This window comes from Trichosurus vulpecula, chromosome 1 (assembly GCF_011100635.1).
Source record: "Trichosurus vulpecula isolate mTriVul1 chromosome 1, mTriVul1.pri, whole genome shotgun sequence".
In the NCBI taxonomy this organism is placed as follows: domain Eukaryota; kingdom Metazoa; phylum Chordata; class Mammalia; order Diprotodontia; family Phalangeridae; genus Trichosurus; species Trichosurus vulpecula.
In genome coordinates, this window is record NC_050573.1 from 115,740,212 (window position 1) to 115,765,631 (window position 25,420).

General features: G+C 37.4%; 1 protein-coding gene and 1 non-coding gene across 2 annotated transcripts in view; one reads left to right on the top strand and one right to left on the bottom strand.

Annotated features, from left to right (window-relative positions):
- Nucleotides 1–25,420, top strand: part of ATAD2 (ATPase family AAA domain containing 2) — a 75,842-nt gene that overhangs the window by 32,275 nt on the left and 18,147 nt on the right. Inside the window, exons 15-22 of the mRNA XM_036740808.1 lie at nt 89–179; nt 706–1,020; nt 1,870–2,002; nt 2,512–2,698; nt 3,397–3,582; nt 16,991–17,126; nt 17,543–17,739; nt 18,726–18,885. Of these exons, the coding sequence (XP_036596703.1) occupies nt 89–179; nt 706–1,020; nt 1,870–2,002; nt 2,512–2,698; nt 3,397–3,582; nt 16,991–17,126; nt 17,543–17,739; nt 18,726–18,885 (1,405 nt within the window). The remainder of the gene's footprint in view (nt 1–88; nt 180–705; nt 1,021–1,869; nt 2,003–2,511; nt 2,699–3,396; nt 3,583–16,990; nt 17,127–17,542; nt 17,740–18,725; nt 18,886–25,420) is intronic.
- Nucleotides 23,620–23,723, bottom strand: LOC118835007. The gene has a single exon (XR_005009374.1). It is a non-coding gene; the product is annotated as a U6 spliceosomal RNA (small nuclear RNA).

Here is a 25,420-nt window from a genome sequence, read left to right on the forward strand (position 1 = left end):
TTAAGAAATCCATTTTAAAATGTTTAGCAGTCTTTGGAAAAGTGATGTTATTCTTTTAAATTTTTTTAAAGAGTGGTTTTGTTTATAGGCTCGAAAAGAAATTCTAAAGATTCACACAAGAGATTGGAATCCCAAGCCATTGGATATATTTCTTGAAGAACTTGCAGAAAAATGTGTTGGTAAACATTTTTTTAAGGAGTACTACAATACTTAATAAATTACACTGTACAGTTGGGTTTTTTGACTTAATTGTATTTGGGTTTTATTTTGTTTCAACGTTGAATTTATAGGAGGTATTGGAGATTTCTTTGGATGTGTCATCTGCCCTTTAGTTTTTGCCATTTCCTTCTTGCCCAAGACCTCGATATAATTTAGAATAAATCATTGAGTCATTTGTAAGAGGGCAACCTCAGATGATTTATTATTTTGTTCCTTGTCTTGCTAACATTGGCTCTTGTATCACTATATCTGTGTGACTGAATACATCCACTTTACCTTGTTGGGCTTTACTTACCTCATTCATAAAATGAAGGGGTTAATTTAGTTCCTTTTGCCACTAAACCAGAATCTTTGCCCACAACTGTCCATATGCTTTTCATCTGGGAGAACTGGGAAATCTTTTTTTGCTTAAAGTTTATTACTGCAGTATTATTGAATTGTCTTAAACTCTTTTTATTCTCTTTTCATGATAACATTTTTTAATAGGATACTGTGGTGCAGATATTAAGTCCATATGTTCTGAAGCTGCTCTGTGTGCTCTACGTAGACGTTACCCTCAGATATATACAAGTAGTGAAAAACTGCAATTGGATCTCTCATCAATTAATATCTCGGCTAAGGATTTTGTAGTAGCTATGCAAAAGATAATACCAGCTTCTCAAAGGGCTGTGACATCACCAGGACAAGCACTATCTGCTATTGTGAAACCTCTTCTTGAAAGCACTGTTCAGAAGATCTTAGGGGCCATACAAAGAGTATTTCCACATGCAGAACTTGGAGCAAATAAAGGACCAAAGTCAGGTATAAAGTCTTAAATAAACAAGTGTCTTACTTGGATTTGAAGAACATTGAGTCCATGTCATATGAAGATTGGTTGAAGGAAATGGAGATGCTTAGTCTAGAGACGACTCCAGACATAACAGATAATGAAATTATAAGAACTATCCTATGGAAGGAGGAGGGTTAGGCTTATATTTGGCTATAGAAGGTAATCGGAGGAAGTTTACAAAGAAGCACATTTAGGCTTGATGTTAGGAAAAACTTCCAAACAAAATAGAATGGAGTGCCTTAATCGTAGGTCTTCAATCTGAGGCTAGGTGACCATTTATCAGGTGGTTATGTTAGAAATTTCTTTTGGATGTGGGTTAAAACTAAATGATAATTGAAGTCTGTTCCTTTCAACCTCTAAAAATGTTTGTGAATGTGACATTTTTTAAGGAAGGCAATTTTTATACCTATAAGTGCAATAGATTTACATTTCCATTTATCCTGGTCTGCCAGATTTAAAGTTAGTGATATGTTTTCGTAAGTCATTTGTCATCTGTTGCCTTCATAAAAATTGGGGTTTTTTCCCTTGAAAAATTCCTAGGAATCTTCTTACTCCTCTAGCCTCAACTCAGTTTCCAAACTGCAGTACAGTCTGAATCTGAAGTCAGCAAACTGTAGCCAGTGGGTGGCTACCTGTTTTTGTCTTCCTAGAGTTAAGAATGCTTTTCACATTCTTAAATGTGATACAGTTTCATTTTAAATTTTATATGTCATTCTTAGCTCTCCATGGAACCCCTGGTCTAAAATAGCTGTCTGCCTTACCATCAGTTGAAATTTACCCGGCAAAGTCACTAATATGGGATATGATACTTTGTTTTGTAGATGTCCCTGGGCCTCTACTAGAAAGTGACTTAGCATATAGTGATGATGAAGTTCTCTCGGTATATGAAAGTGGACTTTCTCAGAAGCCTTTCAGTAAAACGAAAGAAAATATTAATTTTCTTCATCTCACTAGGTATGTTTTTTTGTGTGTGTTAGGGATACACTTAGCACTCTGAGACTCAGTTGTAATCAAAGGGGATCTTTGATGCCTGACTCAGGTACCTGATGAGTTAAATGGTAAAGCAACCTTAAGGGCATCTTTTTAAACGTAAACATTTTAACTAATAGCTACGTTTGAATGAATTTGCTTGAATTTGTGTTTATGCAAGTTTGTATATCATCTGTCATGTATATTTCATACTACTTTTAGCCTCTGTTAGAAAATGTATTCAGTTATGGTAAGGTTGTCAATATTTTTAGAGTAACATATAGTACTGCATATAGATTAGTTTGCTTTGAAAAACTATCAGAGAAATTGGGAAGGATAATAATATAGCAGTGATATTTATTAAAGTGGGTTAAGTGTAGTTAAGCCTTTGAATTACAAATATTCAAACATCCGTAATTGGGGATGGGGATATTGTTGTAGAACATTTACTGAAGTGCTTTTTAAAAATTGGAATACATTCACTGTCATTTTAGAAATGCTTATCACCAGCCTACATCTTTTCGACCAAGAATCTTGATAGTAGGAGAGCCAGGATTTGGGCAGAGTTCTCACTTGGCACCTGCTGTGATTCATGCTTTGGAAAAGTTTACAGTATATACCTTGGACCTTCCTGTTCTTTTTGGAGTCAGTACCACATCACCTGAGGAAACATGTGCCCAGGTAGTTCAGTGTTATAAAAAAAAAAAAAAGTGTTATGTTTAAAGTAGTCTCTTGCAGAAAAAATTTAGAACATTTCAATCTTTGCTATAGTGGGCAGCTAGAAGGTACAGTGAATAGAATGTTAGACATGTAGTTTAAAAGACCTGAATGCTAATCTTGGCTTAGATACTTAATAGCTTTGTGACCCTGGGCAAGTACTTATTCTTAACCTCAGTTTCCTCTTTTGTAAAATAGAGATAATAATAGCACTTCTCTCACATGATTATTATAAAGATGAAATGAAGTAAGTGCTTTGTAAACATAAAGCATTCTATAGATGCTAGCTATAATTATTATAGTAATGAATAGATTTTTTTTTGACTCTTTTTAATTTCCATCTTTGGGAATGAGTTTCTTTTAAAAAGCTGTTAAAACTAACCTTGATTTATTATAGGACTTTAATAACTAATTGAAATAGAAGGCTTTAACAGGAATATTTTTCTTTCTTTAAAATTTGCTATCAAATTCATTGTTCTTTTGACAGCAATTGAAGACATTATATAATAAGATTTGACAGAATTGAAGGTTGCGTGTGAATATATTGTTAGAAACTTATTTAAAAGTACAGATTTTATAGTTCATGGGTTTTTCTGGAAAGTTAAGCACACTTTTAAATATGCTGCCTCTCTAACTAAAAATGATAATTTTTCTCCTATTAGGTGATCCGTGAAGCCAAAAGAACAGCCCCAAGTATAGTATATGTTCCTCATATCCACTTGTGGTGGGAAACAGTTGGATTAACACTTAAAGCTACTTTTACCACATTATTACAGAATATTCCCTCGTTTGCTCCAGTTTTACTGCTTGCAACTTCGGATATACAACATACTGCTCTTCCAGAAGAGGTACCTTTTATTTTTTTTACTGTCTTCAGACTAGTTTTTATTAAGTACAGGGTGAATACAAAAGGGTCTTGAGTCTGGACACACTTTTTTCCTTTGGTCCTGCCAGTACTATCCTAGAGTTTAAATTAAGAATTTCATGCCCCTGTCTTATAGATGATACTCTATTATAATTAAATTCCTCTTTGATGGTTTGCAAAAATGGCCTACATGTCTTAGACTAAATTTTAATGTGGTTCTAAGCTAGCGCTCCTATTGCTTTGCCCCTTTTGCGATCCTTCCCTTTTGGCAATTTGTTCTGTTTATCCATGCCTATCTATTTCCCTCCATCTAACCTGGAGATCCATAAACTGTAATTCAGGGGAGAACCAAAACAACATGGATTGGAAATTGGGCATTTTTTTTCTGAATTTTAATTTTTTTTTTCTTCCCCTCCCTTAAGAACCCCTGGACCAATTTATAGCTCTGCTGGCAGTGTATGAATGTGCCTTGTCCCCACAGCCCTTCTAACATTTGTCATTTTCTTTTTTGTCATCTTCAGAGATGCTCAAATTTGCAGTTCTCTAATCACTGGTGGTTTGAAGCATTGGGGTTTTTTTGTGTGTGTGAGTTTTGATAAATTGAATGATTTGGAGGAATCCTTATTCACATTAATTTATCAATTGAAGAAGTTGTATTCAAGAAACATTTGTCAGTTTATTTTCCAGGTGCAAAAGATGTTAATTACCATAGATAGAAAACTTACCTCTGCCCTACTCCCATTGATAGTTTGTCAAGAAGTATAAACCCTCTGTTTTAGAAGATGACTTGATAGCGTGAACATTAGATTGGGGAACAGAGAGACTGGTGTCTATAAGACCTGTAAAAGTCCATTATAATTAACAGGACTGGTGTTAACAGGGATATGAAATACTTTGGTAGCAGTAGGAATAGAAAAAAACTGTGCTAGCTGCTATAGGTGTTGCAGAGGTAGGATTAACAGGACTTAGCAGCTCTTTAGATGTGGGGTCAATCAGGTAGTTATCAAGTATTAAGTGCCCATTATGCATCAGGTATTGTGCTGACCATTAGAGGTTACAAAGAAAACAGTCCGTGCTCTCAAGGTGCTCACAGTCTAATGGGGGAGATAAACAAGATATAGATAATAAATTGCATGTAATCAACAGAGGGAAGGCACTAGCATTAAGGGGCTTCTGCAAAGACTTCTTCTAGAGGGTAGGATTTTAGCTTGGACTTGAAGTAAGGAAGAGATGGAGGTGAGGAGAGGTATGAGGGGACAGCCTCTGAAAATACCCTGTCAGGAGATGATGGAGTATTTTTTGTGGGGAGCAACATGGAGGGCAGTGTCACTGTATTGCGGGGGGAGGGTGATAAGGAGACTGACTGGAAAGGTAGGAAGTGTCTAGGTTATATTGAAGACTTTAAAAACCAAGAGGGAATTTATATTTTATTCTGGAGGGTAATGTGGAGAGTCACTGGGGAAAATGATTGAAAGATTTAAGGATGACTGAAATCTTGATCTGGGTTCTTGCAGTAATGATGATGTGCTTCAACAGAAATGGGGGAGTCGGGAGAGGCATGTTTTGCAGGAAGATCAAAAAGTCATAGGGTTTAGGCTAGAGGAGGTCTTGGAGGTAATTAGCCCCACTTCTTCTTTGACGTGCTAGGCTTGTAGAGATCAAGTGATTTGCCACAAACATACAGATAGTAGCAGAGCCTGAATCTGAAATCATATCCTCTGATTTTATATCCTGTACTCTTTTTGTAAATATTAAAATAAGTTTTGTTTTGACTGTGTTCTATTTGAAGTATTAACCAGTACATATTCAGATAGAAATATCCAGTAAGTCATTGAGAAGGGGAAGGGAAAAAGGAAGGAACAACCACAGAAGTAGCAAGAGAACCAGGAGAGAGATTGGTGTTGTGGAAGTAAATGAAGAAGTAGATATTCTGCAGTGATGACAAATTTTATAGATAGGACCAAGTTGAATCTAACAGTTGTCATTTAAAAAGATGGATTTCAGTGCAGAAGCCGACGCCAGATAGAGGTTGGAGAATAAATGAGTAATGACAAAGTGAAGCCATTGAGTATAGACTGCTCTTTTGTAGTACACCAGGAAAGAGTGAAGAGAAAATAGCTTTATGTGGTGGTGTGACCACAATAATTTTTTAAAAGATAGTGACATTCTGAACATGGATGAACTGTATACCTTCTTCTTGAGGAAGAATGTATCACTAAGGAGGGAGGCACCAATAATTAAAGAAAGTCAGGATGGAATGTTCAGTTGAGCAGAGCCTTGAGCAACTGGAAGTTGATAGAGTCAACAGAACTGGGACACTGTAAGCATGTGGTGTCCCACAAGTTCAGGTCTAAGCTATTAAAACTTAAACTTACTGTGATTCTTTAAGCTAGTCAAGATTAAAACTACACTAAGACTTTTGAGAAACTGTATATGAAACAACAGTCCAAAGTTTTTGTTTTTTTTTTAAAGATGGGGGGGAAAGATAGCAATGATGTAATGGTAAAAATGACCAAAAGTTTCTGAACAGAATGTCCTGAAAATTGGAATGGGCCAGAGAGAGAACGTGAAATCAGTGAAACAAGAAGAGACATCAAACTAAAACCAAAAAAATAAGGAGTGGGATGAAAGATAGAATTAAAATTTAAGGGATATAATATAAAAAAACAATTGGCCTGAAAAACAGGTCATGGAGAAATAATATAAGACTTATCAGACTAAAATCCATGAGCAGAAAAAGTCTTGGGTGCTGTAAGTGTAAGAAATTATCAATGAAAACTACCCAGAACTCTTAGAACCAGAGCCCAAAGTGTAAAAATAGAAAGAATTTAATGGTCACTGCCAGAAAGAAACTGCAAAATGCAGACTTGCAGGAATGTCCTAGAGAGCTTTCACGTCAAAGAAAAATGCTACAAGTGGCCAAAAAGGAGTTCAAGTAGGAAGAAACTACGGTAAAGATTACCCAAGGCTTAGAAGCTACCACTCTCAAGCAACAGAGAGCTTGGACTATAAAGGTTTACAACTAAAGGTAACCTGTCCAGCAAAACTGAATATAATCCTGGGAGGAAAGGAGAGGAATAGATAATACAATAGAGATTTTTTTTCAGGCTATTCCAATGAAAAGGTTGGAACAGAGTAGGCTTTTGGAAATGGAAACATTGGGTACGTGGAGGGGGCGGTGATCTGTTTAATTGGAAGGTCATATGTAGAGATGAATGGTAAAACATGTTTGTATAAGGATAAGAACTGTGTCTTTTCAGAAACCTAGTATCCTTAAGGATCATAGAGAAAGATAAAAATGGCAGAAGGCCAATGGGTGGTTTTGTTCTGTTTTAATGATCTTAGGAGAACACAGAAATAGTGGAGTGGGTACCGTATCAAGAAAGAAAGGAAAATCACTGCTTAATAGAGGTGCCTGAGATGATGAGTATATAGTCTTGGAGAAAAGGGTGAGGTGAAGAACATCCCAAGAACCTCACTTTCATCCAAATAGGATAAAGGGAAATTGAACACAGTTAACACATGCAGAGAAATATATTAAATTCAAAAGGGAAACAGAGAAAAGAGAGATAAAGAAGGATCTAAGGTTGGAGGGCCAGAGAGGTACGGAAATATTCACAAGAAAAACAAAGAAATATTTGAAGGTGGGATTAAAGTAAAGGAAGGAAGTATGAAAACCTGGCATCATGGGCCAGGTAGGACAAAAGAAGAGCTGTTGCAGAAGTTATAAACTGTTTCTAAGATCGCAAGGGTCAACCACAGTCCCTCTTCTGTCACCTTACTTGTAAATAGGGACAAGAAGACAGGAGGGAGGGAAATACACAATCACAACTGTGAATGGTTTGAACTCACCTATAAAATAAGAGGAGAGCAGAATGGATTAGAAAGTTGAATCAGTAATGTGTTAATTTTATAAGTTTTTGATTTCGTCTATTTCTTATATCATCATAGTTATCCCAAGTATCCGTCCCCTTCCCAGGGAGCCATCTCATATAGCAAAAGTAATTTTTAGAAGAAAAAATCATCAACATATCTAACACATTGGAAACTTCCTAAAATGTGCAATGTGTAACACCAGTGGACCTCTCATGTCCATGAAGGAATAAACTGGAGTGTCTTCATTTGAGTCCTGGATCTTTATCGTTGTTACATTCTCTTTTGATTATTTTGGTGTGTATTGTTCTTTCCATCTCTGTTGTAGTTACTGCTTGTTGTTTTCTTAGTTCTGCTTACTTCACAAATTTTTCCATGCCTCTCTTTATCATGCATCATTTCTTGCACCACAGCAGTATTCTGTTACAAGTACCACAGTTTGTTTGACCATTCCCCAGTCAATGGGCATATATTGTTTCCAATTCGTTGCTATCACAGATGTGTTGCTATAAATGTTTTGGTGTACGTGGGGACTTTGTTTTTATTGATGGTTTCCTTGGAGTATAAGCCCAGTAATGTGGTCTCTGGTTCAAAAACTGGGTATTTTACTCACTTGATTTGCATGATTCCATATTATTTTCCAAAATGGTTGAACTACTTCACAGCTCCACCAAAGTATTCGCATGCCTGTCATCCCACAACCTCTCCAACCATTACTATTGCCATTTTGTTGTTTTTGCCCATTTTCAAGGTATGAAATGGAACCTCAGGGTTACAGCACTTAAGATGTAATTTGTTGCTATACAGTGATGTTGTTCTGCATTAAAATTATTGGCTCATACTGCCAAAGAGGAGTGGTGAAAAAAGTATTCTATCGTATTGCCTTACTGGGTAGGGCTACTATTAATGTTACTGTTATTGATAATTAATGGACAGTATTAACTGAAAAATATGTATACATAGGATTGCAAGTGGATCCATTTGTATTTTTAAATCCTTATCACTACGACATGCTGCGTAATAATTTTTGTTAAAGGAGTGGTCAGAGAGATGGGAGAGAGAATTAGGAAAGAAAAATATCACAAAAGCCTAAGGAAGAACGCATCCAAGGGGCTGATCAAAAGAGGACAAGAAGGACTTGGAAAAATTAATTCAGCTCCAACAGTTAAGAAATAATTGATGACCAGCAGTGGCTTTGCATCTGCTGCTTTGCCTGGTTTCAGCTCCACAGAACAAGATTACCCCCATCCTGGTGTCTTTTTTCCTCTTCTCCTCCCCCCCTCACCTTTGCTTTCTTGCTTCCTTTTTGTGTGTTGTCTTTTGACCTCCCTGTGAGACTGTAAGTCCTTGAGGGCAGGGACTGTCTTTTTATTAATTGTATCCCCACCACCTAGTACAGTGCCTGGCACACACTAGGTCCTTAGTAAATGTTTATTAGATTAGATTGCAAGGGACTGAGAAGTGAGTGAGAGTTGGTAGATGGCAGTAACAAGAGTAAACAAGTATTTCTAATAGTTTGACTATGAAAGGAAGGAAGGATCATAGGATTATAAAGGGGGATGGGGTCAGGTGAAAGGTTATTTTTTCAAGGATGAGGGGAAGACCTGAGCAGCAAGTAGATTAGGAAAGATTATCAAAGAGAAGGAATGAGAGGGCAAATTCCCAGAGGTGATGGGATCAAGTAAAAGTAAACAGTAAAGAAGAGCCTTAGTAAGGACAAAAACCACCCCTTCTTTCAGAAACTGAAACAAAGGAGGAGAAAATGGGAGATAGCTTAGCAGGTGTTTGCATTGTGGAATGAGGAAGAATTTTTAGCTCATGCTAAATGGCCTTTATTTTCTCAGTAAATTTTTAGATAAAGTTCTGTGCTGAAGGGCAACATGATAGTGTAGGAAGGTTGAGAGAAGAAAATTTGGAACTCTTGCTGTTATGGGAAACTTAATCAGGAATTTGTTAGGAAGGAATAAAAAGATTGTCATGCAGCAATGAAAACCCAAATGAAATTAGATAAATTCGTAGTGGATCCAGTCAGCATGATTGCGGGACTCCTTAAGTGACATTCAGTGGCTAGGTGGCAGAGTGAAGACTGCCGTGCCTGACTCTTCGTGACCCCCGCTTGGAATTTTCTTGGCAAATATACTGGAGTGGTTTACCATTTCCTTCTCCAGCTCATTTTACAGATGAGAAAATTGAGGGAAATGGGGTTAACTACCTAGGATCACCCACCTAGTAAGTGTCTGAGGCCAGATTTGAATTAATGTAGATGAATCTTCCCAACTGCAGGCCAACAGTCTTCATTTTGCCACCTAGCTGATGACTTTAGGAGAATAATAAGCAGGAAGTAACTGGGGGGGATATGATTTAGTATGATTTTAGGTAAGTGAGCCAGAGCAAGAGATGAAAAATGTGTTATTAGAAGTGGAAATTTCAGCATTCTGGATCATAGATGTAGGACCTTAGTGGGTGTGTGAGATCAAGTTTGTGATTATTACTGTGTGTAGCTGAGGTAAATAAAGGTCACATGAGTAGAGCATGAGAATTGAGATAATGCTCATAATATTTGAAAGCCGATACTTTTAAGTGCCTAATTTAACATAGCACGGCACGATAGTTATAAATATAATCATTGCTATCTATGCCATCTTTTATTTAAGAGACTGACAAGTAGACACAGGTATAAATCATTTAAGACTTAGGAATAAAAGTATTGCACCAAAAAGAAATGAATATTAAGTATATTTAACAAATGTGGGTTATATGTATATACATTTTAGAAGCAAGATTAAAAACGTAATTGGGCACAGGTCAGGGTGCATAACTGGGAATTCCCTCTCTAACTGAGATGAAAAGAAACTCTTTTCTAATAAGTATTATAAAGCTTTATGGAAAAAGTGAGATGCTGAAATTTGTTTCCATAAGCCATACTCAAGTCCATCTTCTTTACTTTATAATTGTACCCTAATCATTTCAAAACCAAAAAGCTTTAAATTAATCATGTATATTTAGACTATAAAGGCTAATTCTTGCATTATCAAACATAAGATATTTAGGTTTCTTGTTTTTCCCTTTTTAATATTTCCTAGCATTTGAACCCTCTACTGCTCATTAGTACCTGCACCATAAGGTGAGAAATGAAATGAGATAAAATTCAAATCATTAATTTTCTTTTTAATATCTTGGTAAGAGTTTAGTGGGAAAGCATATTGAAAATTAATGATTAAATTAGCAAATTTATTTCACTTAGGTGTATTGACTCTAATAACCAAATGACTGAGAATCCAGAGAACTTCTGTTATGATTATTTTCTCACAGTCTGCCCTAATTTTTTTTAGCCTCTAAGCCCATGGGCTTGTGCTAATTCTTACAGTTGGTGTTAGGGCTTCAAAAAACAATTTTATTCTTAAGACAGCTGGTAATAAAATGTGTCAGTGCTGAATTAATTTTTTAGTTCATTAGGAGACTACTGGTCTAGTCATATGAATAAAAATCTACTTTTTCACCTCAAAGAAAATAGTGCCTCACATTTACATATTCCTTTAAGATTTTCAAAGCATGTCACATATTACCTCATTTGATCACTAAATGACATTAATTAGATTTTATATTCTTTGATTCAGTGGATAACTGTATAATAACTTGTAGCTAATATTGGCAAAGAATATAATCTGAAGAGCTTCATTAAATGTAGCATAAGACTTTTTAAAATTAAATTTCTTTTCCAATTAGTGAAAATCTTACTTTTCCTCCCTCCCCATGCCCCTTGAAAAAGAAAAGTAAAACTCCTGTTATAAATATGTACTATCAAGGAAAACAAATGTCTCATTCTGTACCTGAATCCTTCACCTCGCTATCAAGAGGTGGTTAGCATGTGTCATCATTAGGTCTCTGGAATTGTTCTTAGTCATTATGCTGATCAATATTCCTAAATCTTTTGAATTCTTTGACTTTGCAACATTGTTGTCTTTATATAAATTGTTCCTCTGTTCATTCTGTATCAATTCATACAGTTTTTCTCGAGTTTCTCTAAAACTCTCCCCTTTATCAATTCTGATAGTATTCCATCAGATTATACATATACTGTAACTTGTTCACAGTCATTCCTCAGTTGATGGGTACCCTCTGTTTCCAATTTTTTGCTACCACAAGAAGAGCTATAAATGTTTTGTATGACATTATATTTTGTTTTTCTTAGGACTAATCTCTTCCTTATTCTGCCCTCTAATACCCTTTTCTCCCTTTTCCCTCCTGTTTTCCCGTTGAGTGAAATACTTTTCTGTATCCATCTCTGTGATTGTGTATATTCTTTCCTCCTTTAACTAGTTTAGACAAGAGTGAGATTCAAAAGTTAACCATTCTCCCCCTCTTTTTACTCCTCAAGTCTTCAACTTGAAAAGGCTACAAGCCAAGACCAAAGTGGAGGAAGTGTTGGCGCATGATTTTCTCTTTGCAGATGATTGTGCACTTGATGCAGCCTCTTGAGCCGAGATACAAGGAAGTATGGATCAATTCACTGCTGCTTGTGTTAATTTTGGCCTAACAATTGATGCCAAGAAAATGTGCTCCATCAGTCCTCCCACCATCCATACGTGGAACCATCAGTTATAGCAAATGGAAAAGTTTTGAATGCTATGGATAAGTTCACTTACCTTGGTAGTACTTTCCAGGGATGTACACATTGATAATGAGATTGGCATATGCGTTGCCAGAGCTAGCTCAGTGTTTGGGAGGCTCCGAAGGAAGGTATGGGAGAGAAGAGGTATGAGACTGACTACCAAAATGAAGGTCTACAGAGCCATTGTGCTGACCTCACTGTTGTATGCCTGTGAAACCTGGACCAGTCTACCAGTGCCATGCCAGGAAACTGAATTGCTTCCATTTGAATTGTCTTAGGAAGATCCTGAAGCTCACCTGGCAGGATAAGATACCAGGCACTGAGGTCCTTACTCAGCTAAACTGCCAAGCATTCAAACTCTGCTTCAGAGAGCAAAACTCCAGTGAGCTAGACACATTGCCAAAAATATTATTTTATGGAGATCTCACACAGGGCAAGTGTTCACATGGTAATCCAAAGAAGCGCTACAAGGACACGCTCAAGGCCTCTCTCAAGAACTTTGGAATTGAATGTGTGACATGGGAGACATTGGTACAGGACCACTCAGCATGGCATTTCCACATCAGAGAAGGTGTTGTGCTCTATGAGCAAAGCAGAATTGAAATAGCTCAAAGGAAATGCAGGATGCACAAGTTTGGACTATCCACCCCAAATGTTCACACGGACTATTTGTGCCTGACCTCTGGTAGAGCATTCAGAGCTCATATTGGCCTGATCAGCCACAGCTGGACACATTGAATCTTGACTCCAGCATAGTGATGTCATTTTGGTCCTCTTCAAGAATAAAGGACAACCACCAACCAACTCATTTGAATAGACTATTACTTACATACCCCAATATGTGAAATCATTTTTCCCAACTTTCCTCTCCCTTTCTTGCCTACTATAGTCTCTCTTCACCCCTTTCCATTCTTTTGATAAACATCTTAAGACATAACAGAACTACTCACAGCCCTTCTGTCAAACTAGACTACCTCTATGACTCTTATTGATAATAGGGTTCAGAGGGAACACATGTATTCTCTCCTAATATTAGCATATAAGCAATTTATCCTTATTTAGCTTCTTATGATTGTTCATTTGTGTTTACCTGTTTTTGGTTCTCTTGACTCCTATGGTAATACTTTCAATTTCCATGTAGCTGCAGTCTTGGAAATCCTTTATTTCATTAAAGTCCCATTTCCTGTTTGATTATTTTCAGTTTTGCATCTTAGGTTACTTTTGGTTATAAACCTGTATCCTTTGCCTTCTGGAATGGCATACTGCTAGTTCTTCATTCCTTTATATTGGTGACTGCCAAATCATGTGTGATCTTCACTGTGGCTTCTAGGTACTTGAATTTCTGCCTGTGCCAGAGTATTTTTTCTTTGACTGGAAACTGTAGATTTTGCCTAAAATGTTGCTGGGAGTTTTAATTTTGAAGTTTACTTTAGGGTGCTCTTATTTTCTTCACTTTACCATCTGGTTTTAGGAGGCTTGTGCAGTTTTGTAATTTCTTGGAATATGATATGTAGGCTCTTTTTCTTTCTTTTTTAATCATGGTTTTTGCGTAGTCCAATGACACTCTTTCCTTGGTCTGTTTTCTAGGTCACTTGTTTCTGATAATGCAGTACTTTGTTTTCTTTGTAATAATACCAATAAATATTTGGGGAATAAGGAATAACAGGATGATTTATGTAGACCATGCCCTAAAGGAACTTACGATCTGGTAGGGGAATTAAGACATAAGCATATGTACACAAGAATGTGAAAATGCAATGGGAAACTTATAAAATCCTAATACAGTTCAATTAATAAATAATTATTGAATACTTATTATACAATATTTTGGAGAAAACACAGTATTTCTAGTAAGTTTATATCATCCCTGCTGACTATTAGAGATCCTTACCTTACCACAGCATATCTTTCATTAAATCTCTACTAATAATGTTGTTGCCTTTTCTTCAGTGATTCTAGTGGATAGGAGACCTGGAGAAATAACCACCCTGGGTTCCTTCCATCCCAGAAGTCCACCCTCATTAAGCCATGGTCTACAGAAGAAGCTTAGACTAAAAAGCTTTTCTTAAACTACAAATAATATAATCAAGATATTTGTTATGCCAGCTATCAAGTGTGATGGTTTTTGACAAGTTTGCTAGAAGCAACTGGCATATTGTTTCCCAGGCAGAAAAGATAGGATTTATTGCTAGAAGGTTGCCACGACCTTCTGCAGGCATAATTTTATTTCTAAGAATAACTGAATGTATATATTCTTATTCTAAACCGAAGTATTAGTGTCCTACAGTATAATTAGAAATCCAACCAAATTATAAAAGCTTTAGAATTGTGTGCTTTAGCTCACTGATATATAGGAGTTAATTTTGAATTCCACTTGTGCCACTTACTGCTAATGTGAGCTCTGGAAAGTTATTTCTCTTTTTTGTGCCGTAGTGATTTCATCCATAAAAAGAGGGGATTAGATTAAGATCCTTCTACCTCAAAGTCCTTTGATCTTGTGACTGTGAATCTCAACCGAGTGCTTGTGAAATAACTGGTGCCAACTTACAGTCCTTTTCTTTTAAAATTATAAATATTTTTATATTTCTGCCAGTGCCCATAATGTATACTTGAATGAATCTGTGATCTTATCAGTGTTTGTTTTCTTCCTAACTACATAATGCAAATGATTTACGTTTTTTCATCCTGTGCAACTCTTATCCATGTCCTCCCATAAATCCTCTACAAAAGGTCACTCATCATCCTGCATACCTTCCTCTAGTTCTTTTCTCATTCTTCTCTTCCCCTGCCCCTCAAGTTATTGTTTCATCAATGGTCTTTTCACTCATTCCTCACAACTGTAGAATAGTAGAAGCCCTGGCAAAATAAGTCAACACTTTGGCCAGGTCAGAAAATACATGTCTCATTCCATACCTTTAGCCCATCATTTCTGCCAAGAGACAGGAAGCATTAGCCTTATGAAGTAGTGATTGGTCATTTCATTGCTTAGAGTTCTTGTCTTTCAAAGGTGTGTTTTCGTTTATATAATTTTGGAGTCATTATATAAATTTTTCTCCTAGTTCCATTCACTTGCATCAGTTCATATAATTCTCCCACATTTCTTTTGAGTCTTTCCTTTTTTGTCATTTCTTTTGATAAAATACTATTCTACCACATTTGGAAATCATAATTTTTTCAGTCATTCCCCAATTAATGGCAGCCTCTGGTTAATCACATAGCTATTTTAAGGTAAAACCACTTTTGTTCACTGGTGAATGTTTAGTAACTAGTTAATCCCCTCCTGCCATACAGCTCTCATCCCAACCATGCCTCCCCATTCAATAGAAGTCTTGTCCTCTTCTTCCCATAAGTATGCCACAGGGGGTCCACCCAACATGTTGGAAACCTTCCTCACTTTTTTTATGATACATCTTCCCAATGACAGCTTTTATTCTTGTCCTTCAGAGTTTCTCTGGTTATGTGTTAATGCTTGCTCACATTCTCCATGTACTTTTCCATTGCCTTCTGTAGTGAACTCATTTTGTTTTTTTTCTAACACTATTATATTCAATGCTATCCTTTAGCACACCAGAAGAATTTTGATATTAAGGAGGTGGACTTTTGTTCCCATGGGAAACATGGGGTTATAAAAGAAGCTTTGTAATTTACTGAAGGCAATCGTCCTCACTTTCCTCCCATTGATCTCTGGGCTTGGTGTGTTTTCCATTTGTACCATCTCTCCAGGATCTATACACTAAGTGAACTCCATTCAGATGCATGTAATAATCTGGGCCTGTGTACGTTCTTTATCCACTTGTTCTTTTCTGTGTGGATGATGAAAAGAAAGTCTATTAGGTGATTACGAATCTTTTCCAGAATGTTTTGGGAATTAATACAGCCAGCACCATGTCATTCAGAAATAATAGCATCTGGAAGCCTTCACTGTTCACAGAAAATCTTTTTCCAACTTGACTTATGTGTCAGATCCCTATTTTATGCCCTCAAGTAGGGAAGCCCTTGAAATCTGTACATAAAGAAAAAACTAAGTTGCAGGAATGAGCAGTATGGTTTAGAGGAGTCTCTACCAGCTTGGAAACTGAATCAGTCAGTAGTTGTTGCAATATGACTCCATTTGGGTGCTAATAAGGACCTTTATTAGTGTGGTATTGAAAATAGGAAGAAGTAGAAATAGCAAGATTTTGCAGCTAGTTAAGTGTGGGAGAAAAAAAAACAAATAAAAGATTTTGATTATACAAATAGTGATGCTAATGAGAGGGAAATCAGAAGGAGAAAGATTTTAGCAGAAAAAGAATTGCTTGGTTTTGGGATGTTGGCACTGTGGGTCAAGCTCAGAAGAGAGATTAGAGTTGGGACAAAAGAGATATTCATCCTGTTATCTGTATTCTCTTATTTTTTGGCAGCCAAAAAGACAGTCTTTTGAACTCTTGTTCAGAATTTTTATGTGGTTCTGTGTTAAGGACCAAGCTATTGCTTAGTGTGAACATAATTACCCTTTACTACTTGGTAAAATGCATTGTCACTGGCTGTAATTTTTTAGGTTTGTATGTCAAAAACAGTCATTCCTGCTATGTTATGACCAGTTGTATAAATGAGTGTATTTTATCCTCAGTACTATGTATGTTGGAACATAGTAATGGATACAGACCTGAACTTGAAGTCAAGGTAGACTTGAGTTCTTCTTCCACCTCAGGCACTTAATAGTTCTACGAGCCTACACCAGTCTTTTAAAATATGAACCTTAGTTTCCACACCTGATGAAAAGGATAATAATTAGCACCTGCTTCAGGATTGTTGTGAGGATCACAGAATTTTAAAGCACTTCCACAAACCTTAAAGCACTATAAAAATATAAACTTATACTGACTTTAGTTTGCAAAAGTATATTTCCCTGATTTTTTTTTTTTAGGTACAAGAATTATTTATTAGTGATTATGGGGAGGTTTTCAATGTCCAATTGCCTGGTGGTGAAGAAAGAACAAAATTTTTTGAGGATTTAATTCTGAATCAAGCTGCTAAGCCTCCTGCATCCAAAAAAAAGGCAGGTTAGTATCTACCCTACAATTTAGTCAAGTATGGAGAATCTCTGGATATGGACAGCTGGTGTAGTGATTGGGCCTCAAGCATATGAAGGTTGATTGAAAGAGCTGAAATTATTTATTGTGTCCCATTTCTTCCATTATCTTTTAGCTCTTATACCACCATTATTTCATATCAGCATAAATTTTGATTCTCTAGTTTCCTTAGAAATACTCCCTTAACTGTGTATTTGTTAGGTAAAATTTGGTAATTTTCTTTTTTTGTTTATCAGTACATTTTAAAATTTATAGCACTTTTGTCCCATATTTTATTTAAATTGTGACTGTATATCTCTTTTGTTACACATGAATTTCTGGTTTATGATTAAGTTTAGGAGGTGAGAAGCAAAGGTTATTTTCTAAAATATTTGGTTCATTTGAAGTTTTACAGGCACTGGAGGTCCTACCAGTAGCTCCACCACCTGAGCCAAAACCCTTGACAGCGGAGGAAGTAAAACGTCTTGAAGAGCAAGAGGAGGATACATTTCGTGAACTTAGAATTTTCCTAAGAAATGTTACTCATAGACTCGCTATTGACAAACGCTTCAGAGTATTTACCAAGCCAGTTGATCCTGATGAGGTATCTTAGTTTTTAGTTCAACAGATAAATCCTTTTAGAAATGTAAACTTGCTACCTAATACGTTTCGCATAATGGACCTGAGCATGAGCTTATGCAATATAAAGCTGTCTGGTTATATATTTTGAGGGTATTTTTCTTGAAGGTCTAAAAAATAATCATGTCCTTTTATCTTTTCATTTTCTGATCCAAAGTCCCACTTCAGTGGAACATGGATCCAAGGTAATGCTTCTTTTTGTTTCAAATTCTGGCATAGAATATATGAAGCTGAAAATATCCAGATACAGGCCCAGTGACAATAACTTTTTATCTGGCTGAGAATCAGCCTAGATAAATTTAGTTAAGCTAAGACCAAAAGGGTCAAGGTTTTATACATTCCAGTGAAATCATGGGTTCTTGGAGTTTTAGAATAGGTTTAAATTTAATAACTATATTCATAATTACTGAGGTCACCTGCCTGAATTTGACAGTAGGTACTTAGTTGGACAGAGAGAAAATATGGTAGTAGTTTAAGAAAAGCTTAATTTGATATATCAATATGTTTAACTATTCGTTGAATACTGAATATCTTATCTAGGCAATCTTTGATATACAAACGGAAATAAGATGAGGATTCTGACTTCATTAAGCTTCAATAGTAGTTCAAGAAAGAACTTATTTTTAAATAATTCTTCAACAATTAGATGCTAATTTAGAACTCTTCAAATGTAACATTGAAAGATAAGTGGACTTTGCTATGCAAAATGGAGGACGAATCATATTTCACAGGGGAAAAGCAACACAGGCCAGATCCCATAGGCAGGAAAAAACACAATCTTTGAAAATGACAGTAAGGAAAATGGTCTGATGAAAGTAGAACATTCTTGGGGGAAGTTGAAAGTCAGTTTGGCTAGGTAACTCAGATGTAGATTTTAATCATGTAGCTATCTTAAGGTAAAACAGCTTCTGCTCAGTGGTGAATTTACTAGAGGTGTTGTTTCATTTGTAGGTTCCTGATTATGTCACTGTAATAAAGCAGCCAATGGACCTATCATTAGTTATCAGTAAGATTGATCTGCATAAATATCTGACTGTAAAGGACTACCTGAGAGATATTGATCTCATCTGTAGTAATGCCTTAGAGTACAACCCTGACAGAGATCCTGGAGGTGAGTGTTTTTCCCCTTAAAATAGTTTAGGGATAGATAAGACAGTATTTATGACCATGTGCTGTTTGAATTTTTATTTTTGTTAGTCGATGAACATTTAAAATGAGGATATATTAATTCAACTCAACATTTATTAAGCATTTAACTGTGTTTAAGGTGCTTTGGGGTACAGAAATGAATCTCTTTGCCCTCAAGGAGCTTAAATTCCACTAAGAGAATTCAGCACAGGTGGAAAAAAATAAAAATCCATTTAAGGAGTGAAGAAACACTAAGGAAATTTTGTGGAGGAAGACAGCATTTGAGCTAATACTTGACTGAAAATAAGGATTCAGAGAGCCAGAGTATAAGTATTCTAAGCATGGGAGACTGGGTGAGTGAGTGCCCAGAGGCAGGAGATGGAATGTCAAATTCAAGTAACAGTTAGTATTTCCATTTGAAGAGGGTAATATGAAATAAAGGGAGGTGGAATCACATTGCAGAAGACTTTTAAGTATCAAGTTTGGGAGTCTGCATTTTATTCTAGAGCTGTTAGGACACTACTGAACCGGTTTTTGAGCAAGAGAATGACATAATATTCTCTGCCTTTGAATTATTTTGGCAGGTATGTAGAGGATTCATTCAAGAGGGAAAATGTGAAGCAGGGAGATAATCGAAAGTCTATTACCATAGTCCAAGTGAGAACTGATAGAGACCCTGAATTAAAATGGTATTGGGAGGAGGACAGAAATATGTTAAAAGTTACAGTAACAAGACCAGGCATCTGATTGGCACCTAGTGTGAGGGAAGAGAAAGAAGTACATAGAGAATGGCTCTGAGCTTCCTTAACCTGCCTGATTAAAATGGTTGGGTAAGTGAGGAGGAGACTCAGGGAGAAAGAAGTAGGTACATGTCAAATTAGAGGTGTTGAGGGGAAAATGTGGTGAAAGGAAGCTGATTTTGTGTAATTCTAGGGATAGATTCAAGCTGGGTAGATAGGTCTCAGTCATTTCTGTAAAGATAATTGGCCATTGATCAAGACAAGGGACATTTAGAGAGAAAAAGAACATCTGGGACATTGGCCCTTAGCTGATGGGATATTGATGATGATCTGGCCAAAGGGACTGAAGAAACCATGGCCAGTCAAGCTAGTAGGAGAACCAGAACCAGAAGAGCTCTTTGTCATGTAAGCCAAAGGACGAAAGAATATCTAGACGGAGACAGTTGAGGGGAAACAGATCAAACAGATGAAGATTGAGTAAAGTCTACTGAGTTTAATAGTTAAAAGATAGTAACATTTGAGAGAAGTTTCAGTAGATTGGCCTCAAAAGGGGTTGAGAAGTGAGCAGGGTTTGAGAAAGCAGCTATTTGTAGACTCTTTACTGGAGTTTGGCATTGATGGGAGAAGGGCTCAAAAGAACCATTTTTACCCATCTCAAAGTCCTGTGGTGACAGGCAAGTGACAAAGCAGTAGGTGCAGATACACTGGGAGCTGTGATCACAACCTTGCGGGCAGGCAGCCCAGGCCAGAGTCATCTTCTCACTGGATTGAAGCAGCAGTGGGATCAGGCAGCCCCTTGTCTGAGTAGCAAGAGGGCCTAGAAAAGGTGCCCTAAAAATTATCTGATTTACCCAATCCTTCCTTGCTTACTGCAGCAGGTGTGGATCCCACCATGTAGTCAAAACACACAAAAAAGTGTATAAAAACTTGTACAAAGATGATTCCCCTTGCCATCAGTATATGGACTTTGTGCACTTAGGGACAACAAAAAAAATCCAGTAGATCTGAAAGATGACCAGCTCTTGTTTCGAGAGAGCTCAGCAAGTGCTACATACAAATAGCAGCCCTGAGTGAAACAAGGCTGGCAAATGAAGTCCAGCTTACTAAAGTCAGAGCTGGACATGTGTTTTTCTGGAGTGGTCGCTGAGATGAGTTGCTGTCAAGCTGATACAGGGTTTGCAGTCAGAACTAATCTAGTCAACAAGTTCATATGCCTGCTGAAAGGAGTGAATGACAGACTTGACAGGAAAATTACCACTTGCAGGAAAATGCCACACCACCATCATCAGTGTGTATGCTTCCACCATAATGAACCCTGGCTGAGGGCAAAGAAAAATTTTATGAAGACCTGGAGACCATTGTCAAAAGAGGACAAGCTTATAATTCTGGTTGACTTTAGTGCAAGAGTAGGCACAGACTAGAAGACATGGCAGGGAGTCTTTGGGAGAAATGGAATCTGCAACAGCAGTGGTCACTTACTACTGAAGACTTGTGCACCTCATGACCTCATCACTGTTTTCCATTTACCTAAATGCAATAAAACTTTGTGGATGCACCCTCACAGCAGACATCGGCATTTAATAGACTGTCATTGTAAGGAGAAGAGAGTGACAAAGGCAGTGTGTGGCCCAGAGTGCTAGACCAATCACAGACTTATCTTCTCCAAGCTAAATACAGTAGAACCTTGGTATATGAATTTAATTTGTTCCAAGGTTGTTTATCATGTAATATGTTCGTTTTGCAAAGTAAATTTTCCCATAGGAAATAATGTAAAGTCAGATGATCAGTACCACATCCCCAAAAATATTCATATAAAAATAATTATTTATAATTTTAAGTAAATTTTTTGTCCCTAATGCACCTAAAATACAATAGCAACGATTAGTACACAATATAAACCAAAAATAAAACAAATTAACCTGCACTTCACCTTTGAGAAGAGTCATGGGAGTCAAGAGGGAGACGAGAGGAAGGAGGAAGAAGGGTTATTGCTTGGAGGAGAATCTACTTCCATGAGAACATAGGGGATTTCAACGTCAGGAGTATTCTCTTATGCTACTTTCACTAAAAGTAAGACTAACGCTACTGCCTTCACTTATTTTTCATTTTTTAGAATTACTTTCATTTTTTGACTCACTGGTTTTTTTTTTCTTTATGTTCACTTCTGACTAGGAATCTATCTAACAACACTTGTTTTTGACTTTTTTTTTTTCAGAATGTCACGGAGATGTGACATTGTATTATTAAAAATATTCATGGCTCTCATTGCTACAGCCTTATTTAGATGATGTTTTTCAACAAAATTTTGCACTTTTCCCCACATCTGATAAACTTTCCTAATGTCACTTGACATGAGGAGTTCCTCCAACCTCTCAGCCTCCTCAGATGAGATATCCTCCACAACCTCTCACTGTTGCTCCTTATGCAGATCCATCAGTTCATCCGTCATCTCCTGGCTGTGTTCCTCCACTAGCTCTTGAATGTCTTTAGCATCCACCTCCAGTCCCTTCATGAAGGATCATTGCTGAAAGAAGTCGATTAGGCTATATACCGACTTGAGGTTCCTTTGTTTAACATATGAAGGCAAAAAAAAACCAACCCATTGCCCTAGTTGAGTGTCATCCCTTTGTGAGCCGTTCAAGTCCAAACATGATGTTAATACTGTGAATTTTTGTTCGTCCTGCAAGACAAATTTCGCAGAAAATTTATCTTTGTCCAGTGAAGCATACATAAACCAAGGTTCTACTGTATTCCCATTCAACAAAAGCTGCAGCCCCAAGGCAAGATGACTACCAGAAGACTTAATGTCAACAGATTAGAATGCTTCTCTGAGTGGCAATAGTTCGTTGCTAACTTAAAAGAAAAGGAAATATGTTGTCCTGTGACAATCACAGTTCTTTCTCTTAGTCATTGCTATCATGATTCTTGCCAGAGTCTTCCTTAAGAAGCTTATCTTTCACCTAGAAGATGGTCATTTACCTGAGAGCCAGTGTGGCTTCAGAAAGGGCTAAGTAATGGTCAACATGGTGTTTGCTGCCCAATGACTCCAGGAAAAATACTAGGCGCAGAACAGAGTTCTGTACACAATGTTTGTCACTCTGACCAAGGCCTTTGATACTGTCCGTCATGAAAGCTTATGGGAAATTAAGGCAAAATTCAGGTACCTGGAGAAGTTCGTTGGCATGTACATAAGTTTCATAACCGCAGGCTTGCCCAGGTTCTTGATAATGCATGATCTTGTGCTTTCTCAGTCTTCAATGAAGTGAAGCAAAGCTTGCTCCCATCCCTTTTAGCATAGTGTGTGTGTGTGTGTGTGTGTGTGTGTGTGTGTGTGTGTGTGTGCGCGTGTGTGCGTGCGTGCACACATGCATAATTTTTAAATGGTTTTCTTAACTTTTTTTATTTCTTTTAAACATAACATGAGGAAGGTGTTAAAACTAGTGTAATAGCTCCATAGAATAGGTATTCCAGATTTTGGGAGGGATGAAGAGAGAAATATTCAGAACCTTTCACCAGAACCCCCCACTTGATCGTATCTGACTAAGCGATGTGCTTTGTAGGTGGGGTTAGTCAATGACACCAGCTTGACAGATGTTTCTGCACCAAATCCCATTGAATCATCTGGTCCCCTTGGCTGATGAAGAACCGTTAGGCAAGGAGCACTGGCATCATCTAGAGTGATGCTCTTCAAGCAATTGACCAATAGGCCATACGTGGAGCCACAACAGCCTTAGGGCCTTCAAAGACATGCCAGACGTTGCAGGCAGCGCATTTGCCAATATGCCGATTGAGAAACACTGAGAGTTCTACCTCATCTCCAGCTTGTAGTTCAATGCCATCCTGAACTTCCTTCACATGGAAAAAGAGTTTCTTGCTGTCTCTAACTTCATATTAATGAAGCCAAACTGATCCTTCACACACTCCAAGGTGGCCCTATGCAGGGGTGTGCTATCATAGGCTATAGTTTGTGCATTCTGAAAAATATGGAGCATTTCACGAATTTGCATGTCATTCTTGTGCAGGGGCCATGCTAATCTCTGTATTGTTCCAATTTTAGTATATGTGCTGCCATAGTGAGCACTTAGCATATTTTCAACAATGTTGTCAGATGCCTTCGGTGAGGAAGAACACAGCATCAAGGTCAGCTACCACACTGATGGTAAATTACTTAACTTGAAAAGGCCACAAGTGAAGACTAAAGTGGAGGTAGAATTGGCACATGATTTTTTGTCCATGGATGATTATACACTCAGTGCAATCTCTGAAGCTGAGATGAAGCAAAATATGAATGGATTTTCTGCTGCTTGTGCTAATTTGGGCCTAACAATTAACACCAAGAAAAAAACAGGTGCTCCACCAGCCAGTATCACACCATCTTTACTTGGAACTGTTGGTTACAGCAAATGGGGAAGTTTTGAGTACTGTGGGTATATACCTTGGCAGTATATTTTCAAGGGATGTACACATTGATAGAGGTTGACACATGTCTTGCTAGAGCTGGCTCATTGTTTGGGAGACTGAAGGGAAATGGGAGAGATGTGGGAAAGAAGAGGTTTCAGACTTCCTACCAAACTGAAGGTCTAAAAAGTTGTTGTCCTGACCTCATTGTTGAATGCCTGTGGAACCTGTTCAATATACCTGCACCATACGAGGAAACTAAATTGTTTCCATTTGAATTGTCTTAGGGAGATTCTGAAGATCACCTGGCAAGTTAAGGTATTGGAAACTGAGGTTCTTTCTTGAGCTAAACTGCCAAGCATTCAAACTCTTAGAGTGCAACTCTGATGGGCTGACCATGTTGTTCAATGCCAAACATACATTTGCCCAAAAAAGACTATTATATGGAGAATTCGCACAAGGAAGGTATTCACATGGTGGTCAGAAGAAGTGACACAAAGGCATTTTCAAGGTCTTTATGAAGAACTTTGGCAATTGCATGACATGGGTCACATTGGCAAAGGACCACTGAGCATGGTATGCCAGCATCAAAGGAGGTGCTATGCTTTATGAGCAAAACATAATTGTAGGGCTCAAAAGAAACATGAGATACACAAATTAAGAGACATCTCCACCCCAGATGTTCATGTGGACTGTTTGTGCCCAACCTGCAGTAGAGCTTTTTGAGCTCTTATAGGTCTAATCAGCCACAATTGGACACACTGCATCTTGACTCCAACACAGTGATGTCATTTTGGTCCTCTTCAACAATGAAGAACAACAGCCAATCTATTTCACAACTCAGGAGAAAGCAGATTCTGGTGGTGACCTGTAAAGACAGTGTTGCTAGCAGCTGCTGTGGAAGCAAAGACCAACAACAAGAGCACACAGGAGGGCTGCTAGCACAGGTTCTTTGATCTGCTTTTCTAAGGAAAGCAACTTCAAGGGGTTAACAATCTTACTTTAACTAAATATACATATATCATTCACTTAGTTCAGGGGGGAAAGCCAGCACCCTGAACTTCAGAGCAAGTACAAACAGAAATTACAAACAGATCAACAGATAGGCTTTGTCTGATAAAGACATCACATACATAGTTACCAAAAAGAGAAGCATCAACATCTGGGTTTTCCAAGCCAGGGGGCTCTTAACGGCTACCCAGAGTTTCACCTGGTCAAATCACACAACTCACTCTTCTAGTGAGTGAGAGCCCCAAAACAAAACACCAACCTCAGATCTTATATACCTTTTTCAGGGTCAGCATGAGGCTCAAACCTATGTGCTTTCTTGTTTCTTAAGCAGGTCAAAGACTCTTGATTCAATCAAAGAAACAAAAGACA